Here is a 13,245-nt window from a genome sequence, read left to right as displayed (position 1 = left end):
TTTTAATTTAAAACAAATTACTTTCATATGTTATACACAGCGATCTGACGACCAACGTTACAGTATTAGTCTAAACAAGGCAGCTTTTATTTTTTCATGCAATGAGCAGTGGTACCCAACTTTTGTTGATATGTAGGTACCTGTTTAATCTCGGACTCTTTCTTATAATACCTACCTATTATGTTATTTTAACCAATCATAATGCAAAGAACGGTTCAGAAAATCAACGTGGTTTACACCTGTTATAATGATCCAATTGGTGGAAATAGGTGCTAAAAGGTAGGTAATTTAATTCCTCTTTGTTTGTGTTCAATAACTTCTTTGTAATTTGTAAATACTATAAAAGGAGGTAGGTAAAGGGTAGTTGAAATGAAACCACAAATAAATCAATTTCGCTGTTAATTTTAATCCATGCTGACGACTATATACTTAATTAATTTCAATGTACCTAAGTATATCACACAATGGAAACATAACGATGATAACCTCTTGGAAAATCAGTCTAAACTTTATACGAACACAATTTAGAGTGATTTCCTTTCGAGTTAGCTTCCACAAAGAAATAATCTCTCTTTCACTTTATAAAACAACAACGCTAGCTCCATTATTCACAACTGTCTACTAACTATTAAAAATTTAACGCTCAATAGCTATAAATACAAATATATTATTGCTGTTGCGATTTTATTATCTAATAACTTAATTAAATTTTACATTGATCTCAAAATGAGTATTCGTTTTTTACTTATCTAAATTTAGTCTTATCTAATCTTACCTATAGTAGTATTGCTTGTCTTGAGAAAACATTGCTTTCTCGTGAAAAATGTTGTAACAAATACAATAGTACAAAGATAGTGAAGCAACCATTATATGGTGCATTGTAACAATCATTTAGACCCCATCCATTTAGAAAATAATTTGCTAGTCTAGACAAGTTTGAGCATTAATATTTGGAAGGTATTACAACACTTCTGATTAAATACGTTAATAAAAAGATTTGTCTTCTTAATATTTGTAGAAAGTTTGTAGATTAAGACACGTTAATTTTAATAATAGTAAATGCGAGCAGTCTAATTGCGAAGATTTTAATGTCAAATACGTTAGCAATTTATTTTATAACAGAAAATAATTTCGCCAGAAGTGTTGATATTGTGCTTTGAGGTAAATTCAAAATACTAATAAGGAGCTCTGATTACCATTCCATGTACTAAAACGAATGAATAAATTGAACTCAATAATATAAAATAATTAAATAATGTTTAAAAGTATAGTTGAAACAGCTGTTAAAATAAAAAAGCAGTTATCGTTGCTTGAATTTATAAATGCAATTTTTTAATGTATAAATAATAAAAAATATTTCATAAACTTAATGGGGCCTTAGAAAAACGTGCTCATTATTTAATATCTAGGAAACTTATGGGTATAAGCTAATTTACATAAACCAAAATATACAAAATGTAAAGTAAGAATTTTTAACTTAAGTATAACGTACTTTTATTATATTATAAAATTATTCTAGCTACTCAGTAACATTTTACAATGATTTTGTACATAATTCGAAGCTTCATATTTTGTAGTAAATGAACTAATTTGTATTTTTATATAAAATTGTTATATGCAAGCTATAGAGTATATTTTAGGGTTCACAAACTATAAAATAAACCTCCACTTCTAGTTTTATTTTGTAGGGATTTGCAAAATAAATTCTAATCGCGATAAATGTATTAGAGTAGGTAACGATCTAGAATATTTTCTCAACCTCTATTAATAACCGAGTAAATAAGGGTTTAATAAATAAATAAACTTAGCGACTAACACAAAACAATAATCTAAACTGCCAAAAAATAAAAGTATTTTATTATAGAAAGTTCTGCCATAAAATGTCATCTAAATATTTGAATTGTGAGTATTTCGAAGCGAGTGACTACAATATTATTTACTAAATATACAGTGGAGGAAGATTCTTTATATAAAACTGTCGCAACAAGAATTATTTCACAACCATTCTCATCAAATCTATCAACCATTTTGTCAACTATTACAGTATGTTATTAGTCATAGTTCGTTCTACCGTTTTAGGTAAATCGATCCGTAATAAAAAAGGTGGACAATTACAAAATTGACACAATCCACCTCATTTACTATACAATGATGTTTTGCTATAATAATACTTAATACAAGTTCTATACACGATACACCCAAATTGACGTGCCTTTAAGCAAAATATTTAACCGCTTTCCGTACACATGTTCATTTATTGTTATTTGTGTTTTCAAAACTGTAAGAATTTGGTAAAGTAGGTACTTACTTACTAAAATTACCACGAAACTGTTTTGAAACATTTCGTTCACAATACATTATGAAATACTCATCCATATTATTAATTGACGGAACATTATTTTAACACTGAAACGGTTAAAATTTTACTCGAAGGCTACGCTCATAAAATAAATTTAGAAACAAATGAAACAATACATGTTTAAGTGCATTTTGTGCAATCAAGACGACGTCTATCATGTCAATTAATTACATCTAAAATATTGTACATGTTTTATAGAATGAAATAACAGTTAAAAATAACGGCTAACGTTATTAATTAGCTATTTTATTATGTGGCAATATTATGTTGTATGCGATTGAGACTATCTATGATTTACGATAAATCGATTTAAAAACGATTTCCAAAATATTATTGTTAACAAAAATACAAAATAACGAGAAAATAGCTTTATATACGTTTACAAAGTGTCTTAATAACTAAAGGTTGTCGTCTAAATAGTTTCTAAGCCTGTCTATTTGTCATAGCTATAATTACAAGGTGAGGGGTCCGAAATGACTTATTTATTAGTGCATTATGAATCATCTCGGTATTATGAAGTGAATGATTGGGAGACATAGCACGAAGTGTAGTGATATACGTAGCTCTGGCTGATGATTCGTCTGGTCTTGACATTCACCTGTGGGGAAACAGAACATGATTAAATATCCATTAATTTCCTGGTCACACTGTAAATTGCTGTATTATTGGCAATAATTTTAGGTGATTCCCCTGAAAGTAGAATATCGTTGAGGTATTTAAATTATTAATGGACACGAAGATGGGAAACTCCACTAGTGATCGAAATTTTGAGTGCTTGTTGTTTTTCAGGTTCAAGTAGGTTTGCTGATAGCAATAGATTAATTATACATAAGACTAAGTGGCTACTGGCTACTTATATAAAAGTTATCTTGCTAACTTGTTATGTTGTTATCTTGTTATCTTATCTTAACGATAGATAGGTTATTGAAAAAGGCCGAAGCTCGGAGACGCCCAGCTCAAATACCACTATGCGGTCACCCATCTATGGAATGACCGCGCCAGCGCTTGCTTAACCCACAGATCGTTTACCGATCGGTGAGTGCAACTGGCTATGGGCCTAAGGGATAAATTGAAGCGTGACAAACCAGTAGCAGTAGCATGGAACAGCAGTTCAGGCTGCAGGTCGTTCCGCTCGCAGTTGGTCGCGGAGCGAGCGAGCGCGAGTGCGCCGCGGCGGTCGTCGCGCGACACGAAGCAGTAGCGGCGCGCCGCCGTCGAGTCGCGCGTCAGCGGCGTCGTCACCACGAACGATGCGCCGTTCTCGTACCACCCGCCGTGACACGTGTATGCTAAAACAATGGAATTGTTAGAAACTCTTGTAGTAAGAATTTATAGAATTACTTTCTTATTCATAAAAATATATGAAGTTATGAAAGGCTTATAAAGAGTTTTGTTTCTTTTACTCCTTAGAGAAAAGAAAAAGAGAAAACATATTGTAGTAGACTTTTTAAACTAAAATAGGTTTATAATGTGTTTATGAATAAGGGAGTTAATCTCAAGCTACTGCATCGCATTCAGCTCCAATAAAAATGAAAAAAGGTACGTTAGTGGAAGAAGTCTTTACAGAATTATTACATCGATTGTCGACTGCTGTACAGATAATAGTAGAAAATCACTCTATAATAACATTAAGTGGGCATGATGTTACAGTTGAAGAAAATGTTCTGGATGAAAATGCTGTACCTACTTAAATTAAGAAGGTAAACATTATAAGACGGGAAAAATTGGTTAAGTTTGCTTACCTGTCATCACTTCCCTATTCTCACAAGTAGAATAAAACTCCATATTCTTGACAGAATTGCAGCCCACTTCTAATCTATTATAGCTGTTGACGACACAGGACACCTCCATCTCAGCCTCTCTCCTACTCCTCAACATTGGAGCACTGGACATGTTGCTTACGCTAAAATTAAACAACCTACTGCCATTAACCCTACGATTATGTTCCAACATCGCTTTCTCTCGCTTACTCCTATGGGTGTGAGTATTTGTGTCTCTTTTCCGCCGGTTCTGGATCTCGTATTTGCCGGAGTAAGGACATTCTTTTGATTCGGGGTTGCTTGCTGGAAAAAGACAAAAGAAAATCATTAAGTGTTTAATATAACTAGTAACTACTAAGTATAACTTTTGATACATAGGAAGATGGTATTCTCTTTTTCTAACATGAATAGTGCTCCAAATCTATATTGTGCGCATTTTGCTTAAGCCATTAGAAATCCATTTACTTCTGAGGAAACTAAGCAGAAGTGGAAATATTTAGCTAAAATATCGCGCCACCTCGTTTACAAATATCAAATCGTTAATAAATCTATCCCCATTCTTCTCTCTGGCTCTCGATTACCCATTCTTAAATCTAGGCTTTCTGTTTGTTCTGCCCTGTCGGTCTGTCCTCTGTGTTTATACTTACCGACTAATGTGACATAAGGCGCGTTGACGGCGTTGAAGTGGTGCGGCGAGCACGCGTCGTCGGGCCGCGAGGTGGGCGTGCCTCGCTGCAGCTCCGCTATGTACGTGTCCCTTCTGTAGAGAACTACGCAAACGTAGCGGGATACGCTGGAAATAGAGAATAAAACATTTCAAAAATTTTCACGTGTATCTTTGGCTACAAGCTTCGGCTTGTATTTTGGATTGGTTGAGGTTTTGTCTGCACACAAATCTATTCAACTATTTACGATGCGACAATCGACTGAAGAGCTAAAGTCCATGGATAGGTCTTTGTCGAATAGTGGAACAATCCATTAGTAAAAACAATACATAAACAAATAAATGCTTAGCGTCAGTAGCTTTATCAAGCTCTACCCTAAAGTAAAGCAATCATAATTTTTAACATCCTCTATTACTATGATACGACATAAGTATATTGCGGATTAATGTGCCAAAGGCACTGAACTGCACAGAAGTGTATAAAGCCAGGTTTCCACTGCGAGAGGAACAGACCCATAAATGACTTTAAGCTCTCAAGCGAAACTTTCCGCTCGTGGTGGAAGCCGGGCTTTAGACGGATAAAGGTCTTACCAATGATGCTGCCAATGTGCAACCAACGCCACCGAGTTCCCACTCGGCGAGCTGGCCTTCACATTAACACAGTAGACCTTGATATCAGCGCCAGTGACGTTGGTGATCCTCAGCGTGGCGTTGCGCTGGTAGAACGTGTAGTTGCTGGTGAAGTCCAGCGTGTGCCACGTGTGGGAGAACGTCATCCATGATGGGAACTGGCAGTTGAAGCGGACTGACACTGGAATTGAAATAATAAGAAAATATTAAACAGGTGTATCAAAATTAATACGAGTATGTTGTAAAGAGTTTAAATGAGAGAGAGAGGTTTTGAGTTTAGGTGTTTTCTATTTGAATCCCTTGATTTTACTGTTTGACTCGGCACGATGGAAACGACAGCTGGAAGTATTGTAAATAAGTTTTGTTTTATATATTTCTGATATATCCATAGTATATTATTCCAGTTTTAAAGTCACTAACACTCCCAGTTTTTAATTTCATTAATTGCAATTGCTATGCGTTATATAGAATTTGAAACACATTTTTTTAACAAGTTTTGTTCTGATGTTTCAGTAGCTCGTTCTTTAGCTTACCTCGTTTCAACGCCATAGTCCTGGATCCCTCAGTGGCACTGAACAGTCCATTGCAGGTAGCATCACCAGACTGCGCCACTCGGTACTCTATACCACCAGGAGGCACTGGGATCTCCTTCACCGTTCCAGTCGCTAAAATAAACCAAAGAGAAGTCAGAAATTAAAATGTTGAAGAGACACAATTATGAAGCCTTTCATCAATAGCAACGTTCTTAGGCTTTGATATTCGCTTACTAGATTAGTTTGTCACCTAAATTTTGTAAGAAAAATACTAGTTACAGTTTTAACAAAACAGTAATTGTACCTACGCTTTATAAATCTTTACTTTCATCTCGCCTTGGTATTAATTGCTTGACGTTATGTGATTTTTCAACAAGCACTCATAAATTTTCTTTAAAAAAAGTATAGACCATAACTTTAACGTATAGCTAGAATTAGTTGTTATTGCTTATGTAGCGATCATTACATGTGTTCACATGAGCTGGTCTTGTTTAAGAATATATTTATTACCATTGGTCTTCTCGTAGACGAAGCATCGATACCGATCCTCGTTGCTGGTCGCGTGGTTGTGATGCAGCTTCCCCACCAGGAAGCGAAGGCTGCCCTCCTTCCATGTTGCTAGGCACTCTAATTCTTCCACTGAAATATAGAAAAAAAACTATTTTAGTAGGCGTTCTCAAAAACACAATAAAAAGATTTTTGATTATGAGACAAATGACAGTAAGATGGCAGTCGCGGAATTGTGCTCTAACATTTTTTCAGCTAGTACATACTGCATGTTACGTTCTACAACTTTAATTTTAGGTAAATTAATTAATATGTCTCATTTACCTAAAACTACGTAACTACTAATCCGGCATTAAAACGTTGTTCTTTACTTCCTTATTAGAGAATTACTAGCAAATCTCTGCAAGGGTAGTCCCTCTTAAAAGACAGTAATTTAGTTCGTCACTCTCACATAATACTCAGAATCGCTTTATATTGCAGAAGATAATAATAATGATCACAAATAATCGACAATAACTTAACAACGAATCAATCACATTTAGTCATAACTGGATACAAATTCTCGTATGACATCAGACGCGTACAATTATGTTGAACTTGGAGATTTACATCCAAGAATAGTCCACCACGTTGACGGAGACGGTCTCGACAGACGAACACACAAATAAACTTTTATATAGACACCGCCGCCGGCCTAAAGGGGAAGTTACTATAGAGAAATGCGGGAAAAATACTCCATTTCTCCCCTTTTCCGCAGAACGAGTATTTTTCCTTTAAATTTTTCTTTTTATTCCGAACAACAGGCTTGTTTATTTTCCGTTGTTAGTAAAATTAGGGCTTGTGTGTATAAAGTATTCATGACACGGGATTTTTTAAAGGCCAATTAAGCATTAAAAAGGCTATGATAATATGGTTGAGGTAACTTTTACGCTCTACATTTTTCATTAGGGAAAAGGACCCTAGATGAAATAAATCAGCCGCTTTATTATTAGCTTACAAAATTTCGTGGTGGCTTTTGAAGACGGTTTCATGAAAAACATTTTTTTCATTGTTATTTTATAAAAACCAAATAAACACACTCGAAATCATGAAATATATTGTCATATTTCTTGTGTTATTTGGTGGTAAGATTTACAGTTTACCTCATTTGAAACTCAGTTTTTTACAAACCTAAATGTACGAATTAGAAGCTATAACATAAGAATTCGAACGTATAAAAAAATGCTTTCAAACAAATCCCGACTACGTAGATACTTATTAAAACTTTCAAAATTTAAATTCGAAATTTTATTCAGTACAAAAAAAAAAATAGCTTAAAGAAGTACATCTAAAACTCTGTTCAACCTCTTGCCAGTTTATAAGTCCCCAACCAACAGTTAGCAGTCAATATAAAATAGTCAGCCAATGCTCCTTAACGCGCAGTTTATTTCGAAACTGCTAAAACCAAACAATGGCGACACCATCGCTGGAACACTGCCCATCCATTTGTAACCGATGTCTAACGAGGGAACGCAGAAATATACAAATTGTCTCTACTTTAGTGCATTCTCTGTGTAAACGGTATTCTAATGATGAGAAATATTGAGTAATTATGTGGCGGGTGTACTGAACACAAAGATAGATTGAGATAAGTTAGTTTCACATACGTATTTCTGCAGCTTAAGTAATTTTCTTTACTTCTTGTTACTAAGACACGTTATATATTGTATTATTATTATTGTATATAATTTATTGAGTTAGTTGGAGTTGATGTTAATTTAAGAAAATTATTGATGTGTTTCTAGATTAGTCAACTAACTACGAGAATTAAAGTCGGGAAAAGAAATCCTGAAGTTACAAATATAAAAAGACAGGTAGGTACAAGAAGATATTTAGACCTAGAAGCCAAAGAGTCTTGATATATTTATTTATGTTGGTTATTAGAAACTTACCAGTACTTTCCGAGCCGTAAACATCAGGACAGGCTTGATAATTGAGGAGCAGTCTTGAGTCCTCTGTACAGCTCTCGATCGATGACACTGGACTCTTGCAGTCACCATGACCCCTTAAAACAAACACATTCATAATATTATAAACTCCTTAACTCATCGTTAAATTTTGTAGTCTCAATTCTATTACAATTACAACCTCATTTTGGTCTCAGACCTCATCAGGTCTCTCATACAGACGGAGACACATATCTCGAAATGAGCAGAATAAACAGTAACAACGATCTTTTATGTAACGTTCTTAGTTATATTAGTTCTTATACATATTTAAAGATCTTTGTTAGAGTTTTCACGAAGCCATATTTTCACAATTGAAGTCTTATTCTAGAATACTAAAGGTTTTTATTAGATAGTTATTAAAATAGAAAAGCCTCTCAGAAATTTCAGATCCCATCGTTGTCAATGACTATTAAAACGAAAAACCTAACAATATCCACTTCAAAAACTGTTCAATAATTTTTATTTATTTAGAAGAACAATAACCAAAGTCTGTAACAATACGTACGCTATACAAAAGGCTATACACAATACTTGCTCGTCCGTTAATTTGATACGTCACACGACATAGTGACGTGTAATTAAGACGTGTGACGGCTGACGTGCCGTCCGTCGTATTCAGCGTAATTAAAAAGCGTTCATCAATTAATGATCGAGATTCAAGTGTTTAATGGAATTTATCAATGTAATCAGTTTTAGGCTTTAGTTGGGATAGTTTAGGTTAAAGATAGTAATAGTTTATTAGGTATTTAACAGTTAGTGGAGTACTCAATTATCCTCGAGTTAGTTGAGTAAGAAAATTTTGTTTAGAATCAGATTTAGAATCTTCAAAAACACATATGGGAAGAGGTAGGCAGAAATTCTACGTGGTTGAGACCTTATGATCATCATTTGAATAGGTTGTGTTCAATTCAATACCAAAGATTTTCGAATCATATGGAAATCTATGACTAGATCCACCAGTTTTTTTAAAATACCAACCAAAAAACTCTTGATTTCTGTTTCATCTGAAGCGTAAAGATTTCGATTAATATCAGTCGGTCAGCCATTAATGACTGATTAATCAGTTTAGCGTCAATTTCTCTGCTAATAGTCACCGATCGTCTATCGTTCATGCATTTTCTTAGATGATGTTACTTACCTATTATAAGTAAAAGAGAAGGGTCCCTTGAGGGGGCAGTCGACGGGGTCCGCGTTCTCTCTGAACATGGAGTACAGGAGCGCGTCGCCCGTGATCAGTGAACACAGGTGCGGTAGTGCGTCTCTTCTGTGACAAAATGCTGGAAAAAACAGTACATTTTAGATTATACATGATTTCAAACGGAAAGAAAACGGTTTATGTAGTTATAGATTATCGTTTTGTTTACCGAGCCGACTACAGCGTAGGGTGCGGGATGATTTGGTGACATTTGCGGGTCCATCACGACGAACATACATAATGATTTTATGTATCAACGTTTAATTAACTAATGTCAGATTACTGTAACAGTGTCGTTAAGTATCGGTCGGAAACTTAAAACGGCATACTTTAGTTTGTATTTATTTGATGTATTTAGTATCCTTTTAGAGAACAGCTTCATTAAGACTCGGGAAGAAAACTGTTAAAACACACGACTTCTGGTTTTTATTTACAGTTTGTAATTTCTCGACACTCCAATAATTTTAACAGAGGTTTCAATTACATAACACTTCTATCATAATCATCCAAAAAATATATCTATATGTAAAAGGTGTCTGCGTAATTCTTCAAAGAAAGTACAGCAGTCACATTTGCAACAACATCTACTTAATAAAAACTACTCCTAGGCGTATTTTGGTAGCATGGAAATAAGTCTCAATTTGTAACCGCAAGTGTTACAACTCATCACATGCTAGTGGTGGAGAGACGAATGTTCTAGTAATTTATTAGTAGCCTAGTTTCTTTGGACCGGGTTTTATGTGATATTCCCTGAGTACATACATTATTATGTATGTAGGGTCGCTTGGTAACAGGCGTGGATAACTTCTTTGAGTAGTTAGAATGTTTTTGGCGATGTTTTTCGTTAAACTCGAATATATTTATAATGTGTAATTTGTTTTTTTGTTATACTAGAACAATTTAGTAGAGAGCCTTGTTTGATATGTTCACGGCTGGTGCAGGTATAAAAATCCAGAATTTTGGACACCAGTGTTAGCTCACAGGTTTATGCAGTTAGTTTGGTACAGCTACTTTATTTTTTAAAATAATCAATATTTATATTTATAATCAAGATAAATTATATTGAAAATAAGGACAAAAACATAGAATATAAAGTAACATTGCAACAATCAAATAGAACCAGGCGAAAAAATCACAACCTATTTTTTTGGCTAAAATATTTGTTGCTACTATATTGAACCTAGTTCTTAGTGTATCGACGTATATATTTGTTCTAGAAATGTTGTAAACAAAGTAATTACTCACTTTCTTTATATTGTAGTACGTTCTTATGTTTCTCATGCATCACCACACAACGATAACAGCCTTTCCTGAAAAAAAAACACAAGTTACATTAATATATTTCACATAAACCAATAGCCTAATTATTTTCTTAAAATCAATTTGAATAAAAAATCTGAGTAATTTGAAATAGTTTTTAATATATATTCCAGTCAGCTCGTGACAACGGTCGATGTAAACAAATAAGGTATTCTTTAAGACCCGTTACATTATAATATTATGTGTACAAGTCACAATAGTTTATAATCGTAATATTACGGAAATGGACATTTAAATATGAAAAAATCTACTGGCAAGCAGCTATTTTTAGTCTTCTGACGTATTCTACTGCTGTGTAAGGTATATAGGCCTTGCTTTTGTATACCAAAATTGAAGGGAAAACTAAAGTTAATTGGAAAAGAAATTTGGTCTCCCTTTATAATCATTACACAATAAAATTAAATATTTTTTTCTAGTTCATTCAAATATTGATTGAACTTTGTCAGTAACAACTACCCGGTGAATCAAAAAGCATCCTCGTCTCAGTATATTCCCAATGCACTTCTGTTTCACAATTTTATTTCTCTGCAGTGATAAGATGTACTCGAACACAATACTTTACTCCCTGACTGTAGCTCGATTCTTTACTACTATCGACTATCGACAACCGGCTAGCTATAGAAAAATGTTACAAATCAGTACCGCGATTCTCTACCACTATCGACTTGTGACGATAAATGTTGTATGACAATCGCTTCAGCGCCTCTAGCAGATATCGTAGAAACTATTTTGGCAGTTCATTTTAAATGTCAAATTCTCGATTCTCGATGGTTCCAATTGTAGAGAATCGTGCAACTGTTTAGCATCACTACCGGGCTCCATAAGTACTATATTGGCAGTACATTTTAAGTATCAAACTCTCGATACTCGAAATTACCGACAGTAGAGAATTGTGCTACTGGTCTCCGTAAGAACTATTTTAGCTGTACATTTAAATGTCAAACTATCGATAGTCGACAGTAGGGAATTGTGCTACTGGTAGTAGCTCCAAGTAGTAACATATTGGCACTGGCCCCTAAGAGAGCAGGACAAAAGGGAATACATTCCGACATTGTCAGCCAATTTTACTGAAACGTATACGTTTTAACGTTCATTGTCTTGTTTCTAGAGAATTTTTCTTGTTGTTTTATGTGAATTTAGTGGTTAATGTTTGGCACTGGTGTGTGGCTGAAGATGTATTGAATTGGTTTGAAATGTAAAGGATTGTAATGGAAAAATGTCTAAATTAATGCTTTAAATGTCTCGTTTTATTGTGGTCTGTTTTTTATACTGTTCAAAGTGACAACGTTATGTGAACTAAAAATAAAAGCTTGTTATATTGTAACGGGTTAAGAGGTTCCATTTCTTTGTACGTTTAGGTCGATATCTGAATGTACTGAACCAAATTTCTTACTAATAAACCACACTTTGGATAAAAATGAAATTAGCCCATTACTAACTACTGCTGGGTATGTCTCACCTCTTAAAATGAGGCAGAGGTCAGACCTTGAGTCCAGCACGTTGGCCATGTGCGAGTTGAGAAACATAACTATTTATATAACAATAAATAGAATTAAATTTACTGATAATTTTACAAAAATGATAAATATAGTAATAAATAATGTACTCGGAATGATTAATGTGTCTAATACTTCGTTAGTGTACTATGTTTTCGTAAAATGTATATACGTATGTGATATATTATAGAAGCATGTGACAGGCACTCTTATCAAGCGCTCGCTAAGCTCTTTCGATAAGACATACAGATGGACAGATTAAACGGATGCAGGAAGAAACGGAACGGAAACAAGATACGAGGAAGAGGAATGATCGAGATTTACACTGGCACAAGTTAAAAAGTTTTATTTTAGGCGTGATTAGCAAGCGAACACATACGCATGTGAAGTGTTAACTGTAGCGCGATTCTCTACAAGAACCATCGAGTATTGAAAATTTGACATTTAAAACGTACTGCAAAAATAATTTCTACGACGTCCGCTAGAGGCGCTGATTAGATTTTCGTACAAATTTTTCGATCTAGCCAATTGTTGATACTCGATACTATTAGAGAATCTGGCTACTGGTCTATAAATATTAGAATAGGCTTTAAAGAAGGTTTTAAATTATACTGGGTACTTTGCAAAGTTTTATACAAAATCTAAGGATTTTTTAGCTAAAAGGTTGAAATATTCCCGTTGTCTAAACTTATGTATTGAAAAGGAGAATAAAGTACTCTAAAAATGTTACTACAAGAAGGTAATGATGATGCACATCGTTTAGTAATTGTCAGTATTGTGCTATAGTTAATTA

At 34.1% G+C, this 13,245-nt stretch overlaps 1 protein-coding gene across 2 annotated transcripts in view; it reads right to left on the bottom strand.

The window, feature by feature from the left end:
- Positions 1-386: 386 nt before the first annotated feature.
- The window catches only part of LOC142972776 (uncharacterized), a 116,879-nt gene continuing 104,020 nt past the window's right edge, over positions 387-13,245 (bottom strand). For both annotated transcript variants that reach the window (XM_076114059.1, XM_076114060.1), the window contains exons 4-13: positions 10,882-10,946; positions 9,580-9,718; positions 8,385-8,497; positions 6,457-6,585; positions 5,947-6,078; positions 5,375-5,594; positions 4,767-4,912; positions 4,102-4,422; positions 3,445-3,648; positions 387-2,957 (exon numbers count right to left, since the gene is read on the bottom strand). In XM_076114059.1, coding sequence (XP_075970174.1) covers positions 2,860-2,957; positions 3,445-3,648; positions 4,102-4,422; positions 4,767-4,912; positions 5,375-5,594; positions 5,947-6,078; positions 6,457-6,585; positions 8,385-8,497; positions 9,580-9,718; positions 10,882-10,946 — 1,567 coding nt within the window. In that variant the 3' untranslated portion in view covers positions 387-2,859. The remainder of the gene's footprint in view (positions 2,958-3,444; positions 3,649-4,101; positions 4,423-4,766; positions 4,913-5,374; positions 5,595-5,946; positions 6,079-6,456; positions 6,586-8,384; positions 8,498-9,579; positions 9,719-10,881; positions 10,947-13,245) is intronic.

Source organism: Anticarsia gemmatalis, chromosome 5 (genome assembly GCF_050436995.1).
Source record: "Anticarsia gemmatalis isolate Benzon Research Colony breed Stoneville strain chromosome 5, ilAntGemm2 primary, whole genome shotgun sequence".
Taxonomy (NCBI): domain Eukaryota; kingdom Metazoa; phylum Arthropoda; class Insecta; order Lepidoptera; family Erebidae; genus Anticarsia; species Anticarsia gemmatalis.
This window is presented reverse-complemented; position numbering and strand designations above follow the sequence as displayed.